The sequence below is a fragment of the Furipterus horrens genome, unplaced genomic scaffold (genome assembly GCF_987537825.1).
Source record: "Furipterus horrens unplaced genomic scaffold, mFurHor1.1.pri manual_scaffold_8, whole genome shotgun sequence".
Classification (NCBI taxonomy): domain Eukaryota; kingdom Metazoa; phylum Chordata; class Mammalia; order Chiroptera; family Furipteridae; genus Furipterus; species Furipterus horrens.
The window spans coordinates 50442010-50463776 of NW_028327178.1; the positions used below are offsets into that span (position 1 = coordinate 50442010).

Below are 21767 nucleotides of genomic sequence, written 5' to 3' on the forward strand. Positions count from 1 at the left end.
GTGTTATAGCAACTAGAGGAAGTGGAACGTAACCCAGAGCTCTGAAGTTGCACTTGCATGGTGGAAGGTTGTGAGTAACCCAGGAGTTTAGATTTGCAGTAACCAATTCATACTAATTGTCAGAACTTGGTACTTACTCCACACCCTGACTCCCAAAGCACCCCCATGCCTGCCATTTCATTATTTTGTCCTCACATCATCCTCGTGATATATTGGGGAGCCCAAGGGAGCGGGAGAGGTGAATTGCCATGTCTTGGGTTCTCAGCAAGTCTGTGGAAAGCCTGGCACTGATTTGAGGTCACCTGGCTTTCCATTCCTGGTAATACCTGGTGTGTGTGTGTGGGGGGGGGGGGGGGTGGCAGTTACTGACCACTTTGAATAAAGGAAGTCTGCACCATGGAAGAGGTGTGTGGCAGCAGGCAGATGTGGCTACTGAAGCCTGACTGCCTGCACCAGGCTTAGCAAGGGGTTCTGCTCTTTCTGATGATTAGTCAGATTAGACCACAAGGTCCTAAGAGATCACGGCATCACCAGTGGATGCTGAGTCTCATTTCATTTTCTCATTCTTCACTCATCACCTGTATGATGTTTTTTGTGTACATGTTTCTTCCAAACTAATTATTTAGGTGGGGTTTTTTTGTTTGTTTGTTTTTGTGACAAAGCAGCAGATGGCAGACCTTGGCCAAGTCCCCTCTGTGAAGGCCCCCTGCTCCCCTTGGCTTTGTTTTAGCCTCTCTACTGTAACCTGACACACTGACAAAAGGATGGGTGTTTTGTGTTTGTGTGTGCATTGGGGACTAGGTGCGAGGGAAATCATAAAAAACATGAACATTTGGTATTTTCAAATAACCCTTCTCTTGGGCTGTTCTTTCCTGGCAGGATGACAGTGCCGATTTGAAGTGCCAGCTTCAGTTTGCCAAAGAGGAAGGTTCCCTGATGCGCAAAAAGATGGCCAAGCTGGGGAGGGAGAAGGATGAGCTGGAGCAGGAGCTCCAGAAGTATAAGACCCTGTATGGTGACGTGGACAGCCCTTTGCCCACAGGGGAAGCAGGCGGGCCTCCCAGCACCAGGGAGGCTGAGCTGAAGCTACGGCTGAAGTTGGTGGAGGAAGAAGCCAATATCTTGGGCCGGAAGATCGTGGAGCTGGAAGTGGAGAACCGAGGCCTCAAAGCAGAGATGGAGGACATGCGGGGCCAGTATGAGCGAGAGGGCCCAAGCCGGGACCACATCCCAAGCATTCCTACCTCACCCTTTGGTGACTCCCTGGAGTCCTCATCAGAGCTCCGCCGACACCTGCAGTTTGTGGAGGAGGAAGCAGAGCTGCTTCGAAGGTCCATATCTGAGATTGAAGACCACAACCGACAGCTAACTCATGAGCTGAGCAAGTTCAAGTTTGAACCACGGCTGGAGTCCGGGCGGCTGGCGGAAGGTGGAGGCAAGGGCACAGGTGGTGGGGCTCCCCTGCAGGAGGAGCTGAAGTCTGCCCAGCTGCAGATCAGGGAGCTGAGCGGGAAGGTGCTGAAGCTACAATATGAGAACCGGGTGCTGCTGTCCAACGTCCAGCGCTACGACCTGGCTGCCCACCTAGGCCTGCATGCCCCAAGCCCCCGGGACAGCGATGCTGACAGTGACACGTGCAAGAAGGAGAGTGATGGGGAGGAAGGCCGCCTACCCCAGCCCAAGCGGGAGGGTCCCATTGGCGGTGAGAGTGACTCGGAAGAGATGTTTGAGAAGACGTCAGGCTTCAGCAGTGGGAAGCTGTCAGAGGCCAGCGAGCCATGTCTGGCAGAGGTCCTGAGGGCCAGGGAGGACTCCGAGTGCTTGGTGAGCATAAAGCATGAGGCCGAGCAGCTGGAACGGACCATGGAGAGCCTCATCACGGACACAAATGGCTTTGTGGACAACCTGGCCTCACTGGGGCCTGGTGTTCAGGGGGAAGGGGGCAAAAAGGAGCCCCACCTGCTGGGGACCATCAATGCCAGGATGAAGGCTTTCCGGAAAGAGCTACAGAGCTTCCTGGAGCAGGTGAACCAGATTGGGGATGGCCTAAGGGAGCGCCTGGAAGGTTTGTCCCCCTTGCCCCACCTCACAGAGTCTTCCAGCTTCCTCTCTACTGTGACCTCCGTGTCCCGGGACTCCCCCATCGGGAACCTGGGGAAGGAGCTGGTCCCAGACTTGCAGGTAAGGGGGCTCCTGGCTCTGCCTCCCTGCTCGGTTTTGCTCTTCCTTCTTTTAACTGGCATTGCTGCACTTGAACTCATTCTGCTCACAGCTGCTTGGTTATGATTTCAAACCTGCATTGTACTAAAGCCTCAAGTGTCAACCAAATCCTTTCTATTGGTTGGGTATTTTTTTAAGTTCTCTTTTATTCCTTGTTTGTTTTTCCTTTTTCCTCTCTTATTTTTAACTGCATCGTTGCTCTTGGCTTAGAGGTCCTCCCTCATGACACAAGGCTAAATCCCAATGGAAGCAATAGGGATCGATGCAGTCCATCCTTTCTTTTTTTATGGTGTCTCAAACGACCAACTATCGTGATGAAGAAGCAAAGAGGAGTTTAAAACAAAGCACAAACTCATGTCACAGTCAGTATAATTAGCAGACTCGCTCAGGAGCATTTGCAGCCCTTCTTGGGTTTATTGCCAAAGGGACGCAATACAGTTGTGAGAGGCCCTAGGCAGCCAGGCCCGCGCACTCCCCCTGGAAGATGAGCCAGGATGGGGAGAGCAGCACGGTTCTGAGAGGAGGACGGTTCTGATGGAAAATCTCGCTGTCACCTCGCTGCCCCTGCCCTCCCTGAGCCGGGAGTGAGGGCGGCGTGGAGCAGCCGTCCCAGGACCGCTCCCCATTGCGTCGCCCTTGGGTGCATGAACCAGCTGCCGCACTGGATGATGGCTTTGGCTGCTCGACCACAAGCAAGGAAAGAGGAGCCTTGTTTCTGTATCCTTCATGGGTGGCGCGCTTGCGGTTGCACCTGTGTCTCACGCACCCCCCATTGCATGCGCCTCATAACCGATGTTTTGCATTCTTCCCCTCTTCTCTCTTTTTGCTTTTCAGATCTTTCACCCCATCGTTTTGCTCATCCTCATTTTGGTTCTGTTCTCTTCATCCTCTTATGCCACTGTGTTTAAATTGGTTTTTCTGTTCATGCTTTTCTTCATCTGGTAGTGTTCTCAGTCGTCTACCTTACCCATTTTTGTTTTCTTAATACCCCTCCCCAACCCACCCCCACCCTCTTGTCCTTGGTGTTTTATTTAAAAAATTTAAAAAACAACCAAATCCCTCCATGCACCTAACAGTCCAAACTGAGAGATCAAATGGAGTGGCAGCTGGGTCAGGAGCGAGGGACCGAGCGGGAACACATGCACCTCCGAGCTGCACGGGAGCTGCACCGTCGAGCCGACGGGGATGCCAGGAGCTGCAGGCCAGGAGGCCAGAGCTGTTTCAATCTAGAGGTCAGCAAGCTGGCTGGTCCCACCAGCCACTCCCTTGCCTTCCCATCCCTCCCTTTGCTGTGTAGTTGGCTGTGTGACATTTCCTACCTGAGTCCAAGACCCTTAGGAAACACGATGAGAGAATATGGAATCAGGGCCACTAAACTAGAAGCAAACCCACTGTATGCAACCAGAATTTGGGGGTTTACACAGGGTGCATGCAGGGAACTGCCAGCACCCCTTGTCAGACAGGCATCGTCCCGCCTATAGACCTGTGTCTCCGGGGCTCGTGGGCACCTAAAACTATACTGAGACTCAGGGGACTGAACTGTGAGCATCACCTGGCTTCTTGTCAAATGGTAAAGAAAGCAGGGATAAACCAAGCTCTGTTTTTGCTAGTCTGGAGGAAATGTATTCCCATGTCTCATGTGTCGCATCAGCACTCCAGCCAGCAGGCAGAGTTGAGGAGTGCACTCCTGACCTGGGGCTCTTGAGCAGGCTCTGTTGTTGCCATAGTAACCCCTTGTCAACAAAGCCCTTAGCCACCACAGATACTCTATTATAAGGAGCAGTTGTTAGCAGTCCTGGCAGCAAAAGCTCCTCCATGCAAGTAATTCCACCCAGCATAGAAAGACAGGTGTTGCTAAGGAGTGAGTCCCTGACTCCGATACTGCTGGTCAAGACACGCTACTGTAGGGTTAGAGCAACATACATTCTACATTAAAAAATATCTGGAAAAAGAACCTTAATGAATCAGTGCCGGTGGGGATGTTACCACTCAGCCCTGAGGCTTCCTAGTGGCTCCCAAAGGACAGAGTGGAGGATGGGACTCTCACACTTGGAAGCAAACAGAATTTCCCTCGACAAGAAAGTCAGGCATTTGACTAGGAAATGAGGTGCACAGAGGCACTCAAGGTGGAGCCCTTGGATCTTTCATTCAGCTTGTAGTGAATACCTTGTTTAGGCTGCGAGTCCCACTGTTGGAGGTAGACAGGTGGGGCAGCCAGTCTCACCTAGACATGAGCTCAGCTATCTCCAACCTGGGGCTGTCTCTTGTGCTATAAGAGAATATGTCATGTCTCTACCCTCATTGATTGGGCACACAGTAACATGAAAACTGCCTCCAAGAAGCTTAAGTAAAACAGAGTTTTCAGAAACATCCTATATAGTCCCATCATCCTTACATTACTTGACATAGGCCAGGCTCACCCAAAAGGTGACATCCAAGTCCGTGCCCCAGAGGAAAGTAACTGGACCGCACAGTAGTGTAATAAGGAGACATTCTGCATGCTAATGCCCAAGCACACAGCAGCGTCAAGTTCCCAGAAAACAAGCAGAAGCCCAGGGTGCTGTATGGGGCTGCTGTGTGCAGTCCCCAGAACAGTGAGATTCCCTGGGCCCTCCCCATCAGGAGCTCACAGTGCCCAAAATAAGCATTTGTGATTTTTTAAAAATGTATTCTGAACATGAGCTTTGGACACAGAGTTGGACATGTATTACAGCCTATCAACTTTAGTGTGTTCTAATTCCAAATTTGCAGGTAAGATGTTTCTGAGTTTTTTACCAAGAATAAAATGGAACACTCTATATTTGGGGTTTTCCCCAAATATGGATTTAGTGATTAGTGTATCTTGTCACTCAATGGAACTTGCATAGTAAGCGCCTTTGATCAACCTGTGTCCCACATGGGATCTTCATTTGAGAATGCTGGTTGCTTGGGCAGTAGCAAACTCACAGTTCCGTACATTTCAAATGAATCAAATGATCCATCTTCAAGACAAGGCTCAGGAAGATACATTTCCCAGCATTCAGTTCACATGACAGCATTAGTGATGTCCAGCAGGGCCGTCACACTGTGCTGGAATCAACCCTGGCGCAGCATCAAGGCTCTGGGCATGGCCATGCTGTGCCCATGACTAGTTCTGTTTCTCAGGCAAGTGTCAGCCTCTGTTTTCTCATCTGTAAAATGGCTCTGCCTGATTCCTGTGGTTATATGTGGACAATTCTCAAAGCTAATGAGCTATTCACTGAAAAAGTACACTAAATGTGCTAATGTCATCTGAACATCAGGTATGATTAATAAGTAATAAGGAGAGGTAAATATGCTCCATCATTGAAGACTACAGGTGGGAAGGGGTATCACAGCTGCACTGGTCATGGGACCAGTGTTCCCTGCCTCCTCTAGCCCTTTTTCATTTGTTACAGGGGCTCTCCTGGTCTCTGGTTGAACATGGCCTCCCTCTTCTCTTTGATACGCTGTTTGAGGAGAACTGCAGCTCCCTTCCCATATGCGCCATCATTCAGGGCATGTCACATACAGCCCTGTTTAAACTCTGATAGTGTTGTGTAATGCTAGGGCATTGATAAGTCTTCCTATCACTTGCCACACATATACATGTGCTGCATAGTTTCAAAAACTGGCAACAATTTTAGAGAGAGAGAAATCCTTCCTTGAATCAAACTAAATGTTCTAGGAAAGCAAACCTCCATAAGAGGAAGCTTAGCAGAGTTAGTTGGTACCATAAGGCAAGTCAGGAACACTGAACAATATAGCTCAGAAGGGAATATCAGATCGTCAGATTGGTTGCCTCCTTCTGAAAATGAGAAAACAAGGCCAGAGTGGAATGACTGGCCAGGTGGCTCCCAGGGCATTGGTGGTAGACCTGGGTCTAGAACTTTCTGCTCAGTCCTGCTCAGTCTCTCCCCACCTGGCTGACACCCCTGGCCCAGACACTCCAATGAGAGCTCCATCTCCTGGGGGACATTTCTGAGCATGCATCACTCAGGTGACTAATTGCATGGCCAGTATGTTGTCATGGTATGTTTCTTCTTTTTAAATATCTGTCCAGTTTTCTTTACTTTTATGTATTTTAATGAGAACATATAAAAATAAAACTCATAGTGTAAGGCAGGGACTAGGAAGCATCATTTCCTAGAAGGGAAAATAATATGAATCAGAAGTTAAACATCCTTTGTTGTGAATTTTTTATTCACTAAGTAATTTCACACAGAAAAGAAAACTCAATTATGTATTTAAGGATATTATATTTAAAAGTATTTCTAAAGATAACACATATTTTAGGACCACTTTGGTAGCTTTATAGTTTTTTCTTGCATTTTGAGGAAGTGACTGTCGAGCCTTGTAGAGCCTGGGTCTGGGGTTGCTGCTCTGTCCCTTGGGTGGATATCACTCTGAGATAGCTTAGTTTGGCCTTTGAGAATTACGCTGGGTTAAAGAATGGTATAAGAACAATTCTAGGGAGAACTCCTAATAGCCTTTGAATGAAAACATACCCAAATTCATTGCTTGTAACTGCTTTCCTATGAGATTATGATGGAAATGGTCCACAGAGCTCCTGGCAGCCCAACTGAGAAGCTGCTCCTGTTGAAGCCACCATGGTAATGAGAGGAAAGGCAAATAGGACTTGATCTAGAATGAAGCCGAGGCTAAAGCTGGGTATACCGGTACCATATTTCTTTACTCCCCATTACATTGCCCTTGAAATTACCACTGTTGTCTGCACAAGCCAACTACTACTACATGCAACCCTCCCCCAGCTCTTTGGCCTTAGTTCCTTGGGGCTGGGAGTGGGGCCTGATAGAACATCTAAGTATCAGTGGCTTAAAAGAAGAAACAGCTTTCTGAATTTCAGCTGAGGTTTTTAAAAAGGATCAGTTCCACAAGTTCCATTTATGAAATACTGTCTATGGCTTTTTTGCTATATGGATTTTTATATTTGGGGAAAAGAGGGAAAGATAAGATCTTATTTTGGAGAATTTAGATATTTTTGCCAGTTAGATTACTGCTTGTATTCATAGTACCAGTAGCAACAATAATAACTACAAAAGGAGAAAAGTAATATCCACATTATTACACTGTAGCATTTTAGCAGATAAACAAATCTGTGAAGAAGGAGGCCTCTTGCTCATGTGGCACAGGTACTAAGCGCAGGAAGGAAATGATATATTCATGCCCGGCCCTCTTAAAACAGTTATAGGCAGAGAAAGCTGAAGTCAGAATTCACTAACACCCACAGATCCATTAATGCAACCATATAAAAACTAACTGCTCAGGAAAAAAAAAAAATGGTTTCAGAGGGACAGTATTCCTGATGCCTATTCACCTCAACAGATATTAGCAAGATTCTCACACCTTGCACCAAATTCCTCCCTGACTTTGCCCCCATGAGAGATTTCCATTTAAGAGAGAGAAATGTATAGAATATGTGGTTTGGAATGTGCAGTGCACCTTAAAAATAGTTCTCAATGAGAAGTGGTGAAGATTGGGCACTGGTCAGATTTCAAATATAGATGAAACCAAGCCTGTGCCCAGAGGATTGAGTTTCTGTGTAAGAAATCTCAAAGGGCTCTCTCCCCTAGCTTCCCCTTGATCCTTTAATCGATGAAGCTCACGGAGCATTTGTGATCACTTATGCCTCAGCTGTGACATACCAGCTGTGATAAAATGATGTGTATGTGGTTTTATGCCAAGTATGTGTACACATGTGTTGACATCATATACCACTTTTGGAAGAAGCAGTGACAAAACTGGCTAGAACAAAATGGAACCCACCAGAATATGAAGTCATGGTGATGGAGTCGAATAGAGTCCTAATGTGTAAGTAGCATTTTTAGGTGTTAGACTGGCTATCATGAAAAACATCCCTTTCTTTTATAGAATGAGATAATATAGTTATATTCTTAAGTGAGGGAAGTACATCATTTATAAGCCCCTTTCTCTGAAGATGTCCAGGAAATTAGCCGTGAAAGTCAGTGTGGGACCCAGCCATGAAGGGGGAACATGGGCTGAGGGTTTCAGAGCGTGACCAGGGAAGTTGAGATGAATAGGCTTCCAAAGTTTATTTTTGTTAAAATAAACTGCCTTCATAGAGATGTCAAGACGAATTTGTTTGATGTGTAATCAGAATCTTAGGCAAGTGAGCAAAGGATGGTTTTAGAATAAAATCTTTGGGATCCTGGTAATGAAGGGAAGTATTTGTTTTCTGGAGGAAATCTGTGTATTATGTGAAAGTTTTCTTCAGATTTATGTGACTGTGTGTGGTTGTGTGGCAGTAGGATAATTTTGGACAAAAACTTTGACTGTAGCCTGTTTGTATTTTGTTTTTGTAACACTGGAGTGATGACATCCCCACTAGAAGCACTTAGCTGTCTATAGTTTTAATATTCCATTAGCAAAAATGAACAGTAAAGGAACGTAAAATTCTAAAAGATGAGGAGGATCTAAAAGCTCTGTTGTTGACCAGTAGCTATAGATACCCCGGGAGCCACTGTAGGTAAATCAGATGCCCCAGAGGAACAACCCCATAGAACTTCAAAGGTCCTTTTCTCTGACCCTTCAAAGGCATGATGCAAACAGAAGACTGTTCTTTTTAAGTAAACAGTGCCTGAAGTACAAGATTCATATGTTTGTTTAAAATAAAAAGTAGTTTATATAATATAAGTGAACTGGGTAGTTTAGTGTAATAAATAGAAATTGAATTAATCAATTTTTGCTTTTCTTAAAAGCTAAGTTATATTAGGATGCCATTTTAACATCTAATATGGAGTTTTGCACTAATACCAAATGTGTTAAAACGTGGAGGCTTTTTACATTTGAAATGCATAGAGTAATATGTAGCTGAGCAGCTGGGATAACCTGAAAACACTCCTATGCAAAACAATTAAAGTGCTGGAAGGGAAGCCCCAGGAAGGCAGGGATTCAGAGCAGCTTTACTTACTGCCGTATCCCCAGTATAGTGCCTAGCACAATAGGTGCTTAATAAAGATTTGTTGAAGAAAATGCTGCATAAAATATAAAATGCCCCTTAAAATATATAGCTGAATTCCTGATAAAATTAGAACAATCTTCAAGAGTTAAAAATTGATTTCAGAATTAAAAACCAGAACAAAGTCTGTGGCCCTTAGATGGTTGAATTGAGGAGACAGTCGCCAGAACTGGTACCCTTGGGTTTTTTATTTTAATAGCTCTAAGAGAATAGGATACAGGGCCTTTGGCCCAACATGGGCAGGAAAAGAAATGAACCAAGACTTCAAGTAAAGATGGAGGCATGGGTAAACACAGCTTGCCTCCTCGTACAACTACAGCAAAAATTACAACTAAATTACAAAACAACTATCATGCATATCATAAAGTTGAGCTGTACGGGAGTCTGACAACCATGGTATTAAAGAAGTCACATTCATTCAGATGCGTAGGAAGGGCAGAGACAGGGAGATGTGGAATGGGCAGTCCCACACCCTTGGTAGTGGACAAAAATCAGGAAGGATATCTCAGGAGAAGAGTTCTAGTGCCAGGAAGCTAAGTCTTCATAACATCTGGCTGTAAAAACCAGTGGAGGTTGGGGTAGCAGAAGAAACTGCAGGATTCTCAGGCATCTCTTCTTAAAGGGTCCAAAATGGACTTGGGACTTATGCAGACTCACTCCCTCTGGGCTCCAGCACCAGGGCAGCAGCTTGAAGGGCATCAGTGGCATATGGGAAGAAACTGAAGTGTCTGCCATCAGGGTGAGTGCCAGGGGACAGCTTCCTCATGGATAAAACTCCAGAGGCCAGGCAACAGCCATTGCCCCCTTCTTGAGTCCTCCCCCACATAGAGCCACAGAACAGCAACACCATATCTGAGACTTCATCTACCTGGTTCACATGGGTTGCCCTGCCTAGGCAATTACCTAAAGCTCTCTGCCCCATTGAACTTCCAGATGTGCTTTTCTGCATTAGGCTACACTACTAGTCAAAGCAGCTCTACCTAATACATGGAAACAAACACCAAGAGGCTGCCAAAATGAGGAGACAAAGAAATATGGCCCAAAAGAAAAAACAGAACAAAGCTCCAGAAAAAGAACTAAACAAAATGGAGATAAGCAATCTGTCAGATGCAGAGTTCAAAACACTGATGATAAGGATTCTCAGAGAATTCCTTGAGTACAGCAAAAAATAAAAGAAGAAATGAAGGTTACACTAAGTGGAATAAAGAAAAATTTACAAAGAATCAACAGCAGAGTGGATGAAGCCAAGAATCAAATTAATGATTTGGAACACAAGAAAAAAATTCAATCAGAACAGCAAGAAAAAAAGAATCGAAAAAAATGAGGATAGGGTAAGGAGCCTCTGGGACAACTTCAAACATACCAACATTTGAATCATGGGGGTGCAGGAAGGAGAAGACAAAAAGCAAGAAATTGAAAGCTTATTTGAAAAAATAATGAAAGAAAATGTCCCTAATTTGGCAAAGGAGATAGACATACAAGTCCAGGAAGCACAGAAAGTCCCAAACAATATGGATGCAAAAGAGGACCACACCAAGACACATCATAATTAAAATGCCAAAGGTTAAAGATAAAGAGAGACTCTTAAAAGCAGCAAGAGAAAAGCAGAGAGTTACCTACAAAGGAGTTCCCATAAGACTGTCAGCTGATTTCTCAGAAGAAACTTGGCAGGCAAGAAGGGAGTGTCAAGAAGTATTCAAAGTGATTAAAAGCAAGGACCTACATCTTGGATTATTCTATCCAGCAAAACTGTCATTTAGAATGGAAGGGCAGATAAAGCGCTTCCCAGATTCAGTAAAGCTAAAGGAGTGGATTACCACCAAGCCATTATATATAAAATGTGAAAGGAAATAACATAAGAAAAAGAAGATCAAAACTATGAACATTAAAATGGCAATAAATTCATAACTATCAACAACTGAATCTAAAAAAGAAACTGAGCAAGCAAGCAGAACAGGGACAGGATCATAGGTATGTAAATCATTTCAATGGTTACCAGTCAGGAAGGGGAAGGGAGAGAATGGGGGAAAGGTACAGGAATTAAGAGGTACAAATTGGTAGGTACAGAATAGACAGGGGGAAATTAAGAACAGTATTAGGAAATGGAGTAGCCAAAGAACTTATATGCATGACCCATGGACATGAACTAAGTGAGGGATTGCTGGAGGAATGGAGGTACTGGGTGGAGGGGGGGGGGGGGCAAAGGGAGAAAAATTGGGACAAATGTGATAGTACAATCAATAATTTTTTTTTTTTTTTTTTAAGAAATGAACCAGGATCCTCAAAGTACTGTACATTGTGAAAGGCCAAAGTGTAGAAACATCTGCCTCCTAGGACAGGGCAGTCACAGGGGAGCTTGTTCCCCAGTGTGGAGTCTCTCCCAAGTAACTGCAAGGACAGCCAGCCTGCCAGGATCAGGCTTTGAATTGATTTCACCTGGTGGTCTAGGAATCCCCAAGGACTCTGTTGCTAGCTTTTTCAAACACAAAGCCCATCAGGAAGCACATTCTGAGCCCAGGTCACATGTGAGATCATAGCTATCTGCCCACTGAAGATGACCTCACAATGCAAAACTGCAGACATCCGAGCCAAAAACATGCAGGAGTCAGCCAGTGTCCAACAGCACAATCCAATGCTAAGACCTTCAGACTCTAGAATTATCAAAAAGAGACTATAAAATAAATGTGTTCAAAACTACAAAAGGCAAACAGGAGAAAAGAATAAGTCATTGTAAAGAACCACACATATTAAAAAAATAATAATAAATAAGACTGAACGTTTAGAAATGAGAAAGTAGTCAATGTAGTAAATTCAATGTGTAGGGAAGGGCCTCTCTTCAAAGAGAACCTGAAACCCTGTCTAGTAAATATAATAATAATAATCTTTAATAACTAGCAAATCAAAGAAACATCAATATTCTCAGTAGTTCTTGTGTTTTTTGAAAGTAGGATGAGCTTAAATTTTTTTAAAATGTTGTCCCAAAGTTAGTGACTCCCCAGTGTCTCTGATTTTCTCTGTCTAGATCCTTTTTGTAAACTTTTTTGGTCATCCCTTGTGCACAGGGAAGTGAGCTATCCTTGTATTTCCTGTATTTCCTGGTCTTGGGGTATGATTTTCAATCATGACAACTCAGGTAACATCAGATTAGGTAGGGCAAACAATATCCTCAATGAGAAATAACAGATTGGTTAAAGGTAATCAGAATGAACTAGTGAAATGACACCAGTTTTTATTGTAACAATCCACTCTGATTCCTAGCTTCATATATCACCTGTCTTCAGGTAGCATAAGCCAGTGGGAAACATCTTATGCTTAAATTTTAATGATGCCTTAAGACTTTTAATACAACAGTGTTTCTGTCTCTAAAAAACACATTTCAAAAGTAGTAGTCTGACTCTATCATTGCCATTTGGACATAAAAGGCATGAAAGGACAGACTTTACCAATAAAAGAGTTTTGAAAGATTCCTTTCACTATTTTTAACCTAAAATGTAACAAGAAGGTCTTTGTGTGATTCCTCTTAGGCATGGTCTGTGTACAATGGAGAAGCCAGAAACGCTGTGTGTGTTAAGTGAAGGAGCCCCAACCCCAGTTACTCTGCGCATCCAGGATGGGACTGCCAGGAGAAAAGGAAGGCAGGGAAAACTCTAATAAGAAAGCATACCAACAATTAATGCAACCTAAACATGTATGAACTTGGGTAGTGAATCTCAGATGCTGACTGTGAGGTGATCATGCTTGACTCTGATTGTCCCCAGCATTTTACTAGTAGCTGCTATGGTAGTAAAGATCCCTCTAGTGTGTATCCTGGTTTCCATCTCAGCCTGGTTTGTGGTTATTGTGGTGGTCGAAATTCAGGTGATAGGCACCACTCAACCACTTCGTCTCCTAGGTGAGAAATGAAGGGCAGGTGGAGCTGTCCTTCCCAGGTAGCACAAGGGCACAGGGCAAGAATCTCAGAGGAGTTGCCCCAGAATCACTCCACTGCTGCAGCACCCGCACGTGCTGTGTCGCTCCTTGTGTGTCCCTGGCTTGTGCAGATGTCTGTCCTGTGTCTTCACTTCAGGCAGAGCTCTCACGTCCACTAAACCCCTTCCTTTATCCCACTGATCAGCTCAGGGGTCCCCCTGGTTTACCTGAACAGAGTGTATCGCTAGAGGAGCTACAGGGTCAGCTTGCACAGGAGACCAGACTGCATCAAGAGGAGACAGACAGATTTACAAACAAGATCCGAAAGGTAAATATGTAACATGGATTTCAGTACAACCTCATCTCTGGCTGCAGAGTCCCTCAAGAGAGATGACAGATAGGTTTTAAAAGAGCCTTGTCTGTTGTGCACAGACTGGACTCACGGGGCTGGAGGGTATATGGAAAAGTCATCCAGTCAAGCTCCCCCCAGACATCTTATAAAGATAATTGTCTACTTTTCTGTTCTAGAACATGCTTTTCAATATTTACAGTGTGGCCTCAGGAAGTTCTTAATATCTAATCTAAATTTTCCTGCAGCCAGAACCAGCAAAGTAAAATAGAACAAGGGCCCTATATGCAGCTGGACATGAATATGAGTCGAACAACTTTTGTTAGTGTGTCCCCTGACACCCCCCAGGACAGAGGACCTGCTCTGAGCCCTAGGAAGTGCTTCGGGTCCTGGAACAGGGCCGCAGGGCAATGAAGGAGAGGCCAGAGAGAGCAAGGCAGGAAGTAGCATTTCCAGGAGGTTGCAGATGAAAGGACAATTCACCCCAAATCTTTGTCTTCAGAAAACTTCCATTAAAGGAGCTGTGGCCTTATTAGTTCTTCTAGCTATTTTAGAACAAATTGTTACTGGCTAATTATCCTTTATGCATTAAATCTTTCCCCAGATGCCCAGTAGAAGGCATGAGCAGATCCAGGTATCCATTGCTCGGGGGCCTCCCTGAGGACTGTCCCGTTCCTGCCACCTCAAATCTAATTAGGTTGTAAACAGATAACATAGGCTCAGAATCACCCTTGCTGCCTTTTCTCCTTTGTATTTGTTCTCAAAGATACTTGTATTTTATTTATTTTATTTTTTTATTGAATTTATTGGGGAAGATACTTGTATCTTTTTAAAAAATCAGTTGATCTTGACCAGGGCACCACAGTGCTTTAAAATGCATATCCTATGCAAAGTAAGGTATCCAAGAATTTAACACATAAGCCTCCTTGTTGTTGTCCGTGGCTGTGCTCATCTAAATAGGTCAGAGCTGATGAAGGGAGCCCCTCTGCACCACGCAGCTTGGGGAGAACAAAGGTGAATGCCAAGATCTAAGGGCGTGGCTGATCTTCACCACCCAAATGCAGTCCCCTGTTAAATGTTTCATTTATAGCTTGTGTTTCACTTATTATTACAAAAGGAAAATAATTTCATGTTACCCAAAAAATAAATTTCTAGGTAATTAACCTCTTTTTTTTTAGCATTGCACCAAAAATCATGTTTGAAAATGAGCTTAACCCTGGTGATGCTGATCCCCAAATGCAGGGCCCAAGGTATTTCTAGTACTTGTATTCAGGATCAAGCTCCCAGACCTTTGCCTGAGGTGGTGAAATGTCACCCAGACTTGTTCAGAGGGGAAGGGAAGGTGTCCCCTAACACCCTGCAAGGCAGAGGAGGGACTCCAAGCCTTGGGAAGTGCTTGAGGTGGAGGCAGCAGAGCAGTGGAGGAGAGGTCAGAGATAGCCAGGCAGGAAGGAGCCTTTCCAGGGGGCTGCAGGTGAAAGGACTAAGAGAACATCCCCCAGGACTGCATCTCCATTAATAATCTAGCACCTCTGGAGAACCTGCCATGAGTGGTGCTCTGCACAGTGTTCCCTGTTAGCTTAATCATTTTGCAGCCGAGGAGGCAGCTGATGGCCTAAGATAACAGGCAAGTAAGTTGGGAACACTGGATTTCTAGTATACTAGGCTGCCCACCTTACCCACTCTGCACCATTCTTGTGTCCAGACTGGGGAGAGAACCAGTGGTGGGACTCAGGGCTGCTGAGATGCTGAATTAAATCAGCTAGAAATGCAAACGAAATGTGGTATTAGTGACATGCAAGTCATTGCACAGACCCAGGGACCTTCCCAGAGCTGCCTCTCACTCTTCGCTGGCCTTTAGCACGAGTTCATTGACCTCAGGGAGTGTTAGTCATATTCCCATGGTTTCTGAGCATTAATGTAGTACTTTAGGAAAACAAAACAAAACCCACTGCCTTGGTTTTTGGTGCAAAAGAGAGAATTAAATTAGGTGAGGATGGCTGGTAATGATAACGCTGGCAATCTAATCCTTTTTTTTCATCCCACTTTAGCTACTATAGATACTACTTTTGTGCCCCTGTCCGTATATTAAGATTTTATTCATACCCCTTTGCTTAGACCTGTGTTGAAAAAGCAGGAACTTAATGTAGAGATGGAAAAACACTTCTTTTTCAGCACTTCTTTTATTTTCTTAAGAGTTAGCCATGTGTAATAGGGAGGGATGTGAAATCTTAAGCATGGAAGTGGGTGTAGGTGATGGACTTCCTTACTGCTTGCTCCCCACCATGTGCAGCAGAGCACGCTGCATGTTTGGACAGAGTGCCCACTGGCCCCCAGTTCCTTCTGTCAGGCTCTCTGTTGGCCTCTTCTTCAGCTTGCTGTTCTCTTTCTGTCAGGTATTGAGGGGACCAGAGGACCCGGAGGTCGAGGGGAAAGATTTCTAAATACTTCTTCCCCCATTACAAGTGCAGTGTGTTTTTGTGTGCAAGCCCAGCTTCAGAGGGCAAATGGATTCTCCATTTGTCAGTTGTAGCCATACATCCAAGAAGTAATTTTCTTGATGGCATTTAGAAACATATGAAAACACCATGAGAGACTTGACCTTGATAAATGATTATAATAGCTTACTTTGAAATAGCACTTTCTTCTGAATCAAAAAACTCATAAGATTTTTATAAATAGTGAACATCTCAAGGAGTTTACTAAACTTTTGGTGGTTTCTGTTTCATGTACCATAAGTAAAATGATACGGATTGAATGGCAGTTTACAAGAACTCTTGGTTTGGCTTGGGGGCAAATTCAGATAGCTGCTTGTCACACTGTCATTTCTTCCATTCAAGATGGAGGAAGAGCACCTGTACACCTTGAGGTGGAAAGAACTGGAAATGCACAGCCTGGCCTTGCAGAATACCCTTCATGAGCGAACCTGGAGTGATGAGAGGAATCTGATGCAGCAGGAGCTCCGGTCCTTGAAGCAGAATATTTTCCTTTTTTACGTCAAACTCAGGTGGCTGTTGAAGCACTGGCGACAAGGGAAACAGATGGAGGAGGAAGGAGAGGAATTCACTGAGGTACCTCCGCTCAGAGAGTTCATTTGATTTGCATCAGTTTTGTTCTTGACCTGCAGACACTGCTGTCTCCTTTCCGCTGCACACAAAGTCATGCTCTCTTCGTTAAGATATTTTGCCATGTCCACCCCAGGCAATGAAAGTGCAGTGCGTTGTCCAGTTATATATTAGACCAAGAGTTTGGGACTGCCCTTTGATCTTGTTTTAGGAGTATATGGGTCTATAACTCCGTTTTCAACAGTTTTGCTGCTGTCACTTTTGTTGCTAATTTATGAATTTGTTAACATGATCAGCCTGAGGTCCTTGTTAACATGATCAGCCTGTGATCCTTGACCATCTCCTTCTACCTTGCTAGTTTGTAAAACCTTGTTCTAAGTGCTTCCTTCCTCCTTACATTTCAGTTTTTGTTCCTAAATGCTGGAACCTGTTCTGCCAATGCAGTGTTATAAGTCTCTTCTCAGCTCCAGACAGGTCACTTTCTTGCTGCCTCTGAAATTTTGTATGTTCAATGAAAGAGAACATGCCTCAATTCCTAGATTCACAACAGAACCAGAACAGAGTTATTTATTCTCAGATGGATTTTATTAAGTCAGAGTGACTGCGACCTCTGCAGGCTCCTGCCTGGCCTTGCTCTCAGATAAGTTCAGGGCTGGAATCACTTGTGTTGGGTGTATCCACACCATGGGCTACTCAGTCAGCTGCTTCAAGGCATTGTGAATGTTGGTTTCCTTTAAATTATTTTAGTCCCCAAAGACCTTACATCTGCTTTCCACTCTAGTGAGCAGTGTGTGTAATTTTAAGTTATCCTATGAATGGGAAGATATGGTGATTCTCTTTCCTCAGGATGAAGAAAGTATTCAAAAATTAATTCCACCTGTTCCAAATATCCATGAGATAGAAAACCATCATTAAGCAAAACCTAGAAATAGCTGTAAAGTTTCGTGTTCATCAATGCTTTGGAGTTCCTCCTCTATAAAACCATAACTGTAAGCAATAATAATTTATAGATAGAAAAATTTCTAATCTTTTCTAGTAAACTGTATTTACTCACTGTATGTTGTTTAAATGGAGAAAATGGCCAAGGAGTGAAATGGCCAAAATGAGTATATTAGGGGGAAGGACTGAGAAATGGGAGTTGATAATTATCCTCAAAGCATAGAAATCAGACTGCACAGCAGAAGATTTGGGTAAAGCTGTGATCTTCATCTCCTGCTGCTTTCAGAGTGAGCACCCAGAGCTCCACCCCAGGCTTGGTGAGCTTGGAGTCGAGGGGGACCTACAGGCGGACGGCCCAGACCGAGAGGACGACGGTCCAGGCTGTGGCTCTTCAGTAGGGGAGAGTTCTCCACTCTCCCCCATGCAGATCGGTGACTACGGATCACCACTGCAGCCCACAGATGGAGGACAGCTCCACAGGCAGGTGGGTGCGATGTCCCAGCCCCACTTCCACCCACACCTGGAAGAGAAGATCCTAATCTGTATCTGTATCATCTTTTATTACGGGCCCATGTTCTGGAGAGCAGAAAACTTCTCTGGCTGCCTGGAATTTCCTGTTACTGTATTTTTGCTAGAAATCACTTCATAAAGACTTTCATGTTCATTAGTTCATTTGGCTTACACATGTAAATAAGAACCATAGTAAGATCAGATCAACTGTCCCCTCAAGGCCAGCGAACATGCTGCAAAAAGAAGAAAAAGTGCTCTGTAGAGTGGTCTGAGGCCTTCTAAAGGTTGACCACTCTCCCAAGGAGGAAAGACTGCTGAGCGCCGCTCTCTCATCATAGCAGAAGAAGAAAGCACAGGGCTTCTTTGTTAATGTTCAGCTGGACAGGCACTTGGCAAGATCATTAATTTGGTAACATAATGCGTAAGGAGGAAAGAACGAGTATTTTTTTTAAACTATCCCCAAACATGTATAAAGTGTTTCAGGTTCTTTTGGGGCCACTTGAAACTTAATGCCCCAAATAAAAATATTTGATGACACTTAAAAAATTAAAGCATTAATAGAGGTGGGATTTCAGTGTAAATATTAAGTAATTATTAGTGTTGCCAAAGGCCACATTTATTAATTATTAAGCAGATAGACCTTGCTTAATAAGCCAAAAGATACTATTGATACCACCCAGATTTTTTGCAGCTTTATACAAAATAGCAGCCGCGGTGGGTTTGGAGTGTTGAAACCCTGAGAGGCACCGAGTGTTAAAGCTTCCTTACTCCCAGCCTTCCATCTCTGAGTCTTTTTTGACCCTGTGTTGCTTCTCTGGGGTTCCACAGGGCGGAGTTGAGGCCCAAGCCCTGGACCCTGGCTCTGGGGTGAGGGGCAGAGTGGGTGGATCTTAGGGTACAGCAGTCACCCTGGGAGGGCGGGTGGGGCCGCAGCCGCTCAACCACAAACATATTTGGGCTCTCCCTCTGCACCAGACTCCACAGCTGCAGCCCTGCCCTCAGCACAGAGCCTCAGAGGGTCACGTGGGAAAGGGCTGTCATCAGCACTTTGGCTCTGATCCAAATGAGGAAAAGTGGTGATATCTGAACACAGGCCTGGGGGAAATGTGTATTTTCCACTTACTCTCCATATACAAATAAGATGTTCACAACTGAAGAGCTTTTTTTTTTTTTCCTGCAGACATTAGTAGTTTGTTTAGTCCAAACACATTCAAAACGGAAACTGAAAGAATACTTTTCATCTGAAACAATTAAACTAGATTTTACTAGCTTATAATGCTTAATGCATTATAGCAATAAAGATGGTACCCCATTATCTTCTATACCTACTCAAGCCAAGATGGGAAAGCCAGGATGATTGCAATAGAGTCATAAGGATAGGATGTTACCATCAAAAATATATATGTATCAGCAAATAATGGCAATGGTAGGTGAATATTTTTACTCTGGTTCACTGTAGAGGCAACAAAATGTTAAAAGTCTGCAGTACTGAAGGGTGAACTATCACCATATAAACTTCTTCATGTGATGTTTTAATGATTTCTTTATTCATGGTGTGTAAAGGCTGAAGCTGAATGGCCCTTTGCTCTAATTTTCTATTACCCTTAACATTTGCCATTAATTTTGGTGCCAGAACATTCTTAATGGCAGGGAAATATCCTGGATTGGAAATTTTACATATATATATAATAATGAAGGGGGGAAAAAGGTAAAGAAAAAATATGCTATAAAAAAACACTAGCAATAAATCACACATTTCAAAGTAGTTTGAGCTCTGGTTGGTATGGCTCAGTGGATTTAACACAAGCCTATGAACCAAAAGGTTGCTGGTTTAATTCCTAGTCATAACATAGGCCTGGGTTGCAGGCCAGGTCCCCAATTGAGGGAATGTGAGAGGCAACCGATTAATGTTTCTCTCCATCTCTTTATCTCTCCCTTCCCCTCCCTAAAAATAAATAAAATCATTTTTTTAAGTGGTTTGAATAAAGGCTTCAAAACTCAAAATTAATTTTCTGGTAAGAACATCAAGTACTACTCATCAAAAAGTGTAGAAAGTGGTTGAAACAGGAAAAAGAAAAATCTTTAAGCCCCCCAAATGGTAACTATTACATATCCGTGTCTTCAAAATACATGCAGTAGTGCAAGACTTTTTCTCAAACATGAAAGACCTCATTCAAAGGAAAAAAGGGACAGGTTTAATTTTATTTATATTGCCAAGTGCATGAGAAACAAAATATGTGCGTCATTTGCTAGTTTACTAAATAGCAAACATTTTTCATAATTCAAAACCAGTTTGCTACTATGTCAAGTGCATTTTTGTTTTTACCAAGATAGATTGGAGAAGTCTTTCATGCAAACAAGCAGCTTTAAGTGGTCACACTGAGAAGCTGTTTTCTATGCACCCCCATCCACCCTTCGTTTCCCTCACTAATATGACTCAAGGAAGAGGAATTTTCAAAGGAACTTTTAATTACAGTTATTAAGAAGTTTGTCGAAATGACAGAGTCCATGGGGAGAATTTAGCTCATGGAATGACTTTTCCAACAATGAGTTAGTTAGAAAATAAAATGCTACTTTGTAAAATAATCCTTTAAAATCTGCCAGTTTTCTTCCTACACATATTTTGCTTATTTTAATGAAGCTGGTACAACATCCATTTAAAACCCATATCTCAGGCCAAAAAGCACAAATAAAATAAAAAAGAGCAGTATTCTGTTGTATACACTTCTACATAAATAACTTTATTACCTACTAATAAAAATTAGTGCTTTTCTGGAATCTTTGACAAGATTTTTCTTTTAATAAAATGCTTTCTCTTCAGTGAAGCCATCATTGGCATTAGTCTTGACTCTCACCTTATCTGTCACCTTGACTCCAGCCTGATATTCTTCCTTTGTTTCAGACTCTCTCAGATTGTAAAAGTAGCTTCAAGTTAAGTTCTCCAGAAAACTTAAACATCTCTCACTGAAACTCATAGTCTAGGAGTAAAGCCATCACATGCTAGAACTTCGGGGCCAATTAGGAAGTCCGTATGAGCACTTGCTTTGGTTGACCTTACTTATCACAAGCCTAAAAGTGCACAGTCCTGAAAAAGGTGGCCTCCCTGTGCACACATGTACTATTCCAAAAGGAGAGGTGATATGAAGGGGGCTGGGGTTTGATCAGCCCAATGAAAACAAACAAAAGTGAATAATGGGCACTAGGATTCCAATTGCTAGATGTTTTAAAGAAATGGGTTCCCAGTTTTCAATTTCATTTTGAACACCACATTACAGAAGAACTATTTTTTAAAAATAAAAATGAATAGAGGGAAAGAAAAAAATAAAAAGATACCTAAACCAATGAATGACTCCTGCTTGTTCCTGATAAACTTCAATCACATCATCTTCCTCCATTCCCAGTTCTTTTGGAGTGTGATTATCAGCAATTCTCTGACCTTCAAAGAGAAACCCGAGTGAATTCATTGTAACTCCCTGTCTTTGGCAGTATGATTTCTTTGACTTTCTTCATCATTTTCTCTTTGAAGTGAATCTCACTGCTGTCCTGTCCATGACTGAGTTTAATGTACACTTCTTACTTCTTATCCCCCAAGTCCTCAATTGCAGGCTTTGCCTCCTGGTCAGACATAATGATAGTGGCTTCACCCAGGGTATCCGCACAGCAGTGGCCTCTGGTAAATGGAACCTGGCTCCAGGGTTTACAAGTCTGCCTCTCTTCGCTACAGCACAGCACTGTGGCTGTACCAGTTTTATTATTTTTAAAAGTGATGTTGGCAATC

General features: G+C 43.5%; 1 protein-coding gene and 1 pseudogene across 5 annotated transcripts in view; one reads left to right on the plus strand and one right to left on the minus strand.

Moving 5' to 3' along the window:
* The window catches only part of MTCL1 (microtubule crosslinking factor 1), a 149725-nt gene that overhangs the window by 99561 nt on the left and 28397 nt on the right, over positions 1-21767 (plus strand). For 3 of the 5 annotated variants that reach the window (XM_090285800.1, XM_090285801.1, XM_090285802.1), the window contains 4 exons: positions 880-2181; positions 3297-3452; positions 16316-16546; positions 17766-17963. In XM_090285800.1, coding sequence (XP_090141926.1) covers positions 880-2181; positions 3297-3452; positions 16316-16546; positions 17766-17963 — 1887 coding nt within the window. Of the gene's footprint in view, positions 1-879; positions 2182-3296; positions 3453-13361; positions 13455-16315; positions 16547-17765; positions 17964-21767 lie in introns of all 5 variants that reach the window. The other 2 variants (XM_090285799.1, XM_090285803.1) reach the window with 1 other exon arrangement.
* LOC150002883 (small ubiquitin-related modifier 1 pseudogene) lies at positions 18205-21616 on the minus strand (annotated as a pseudogene).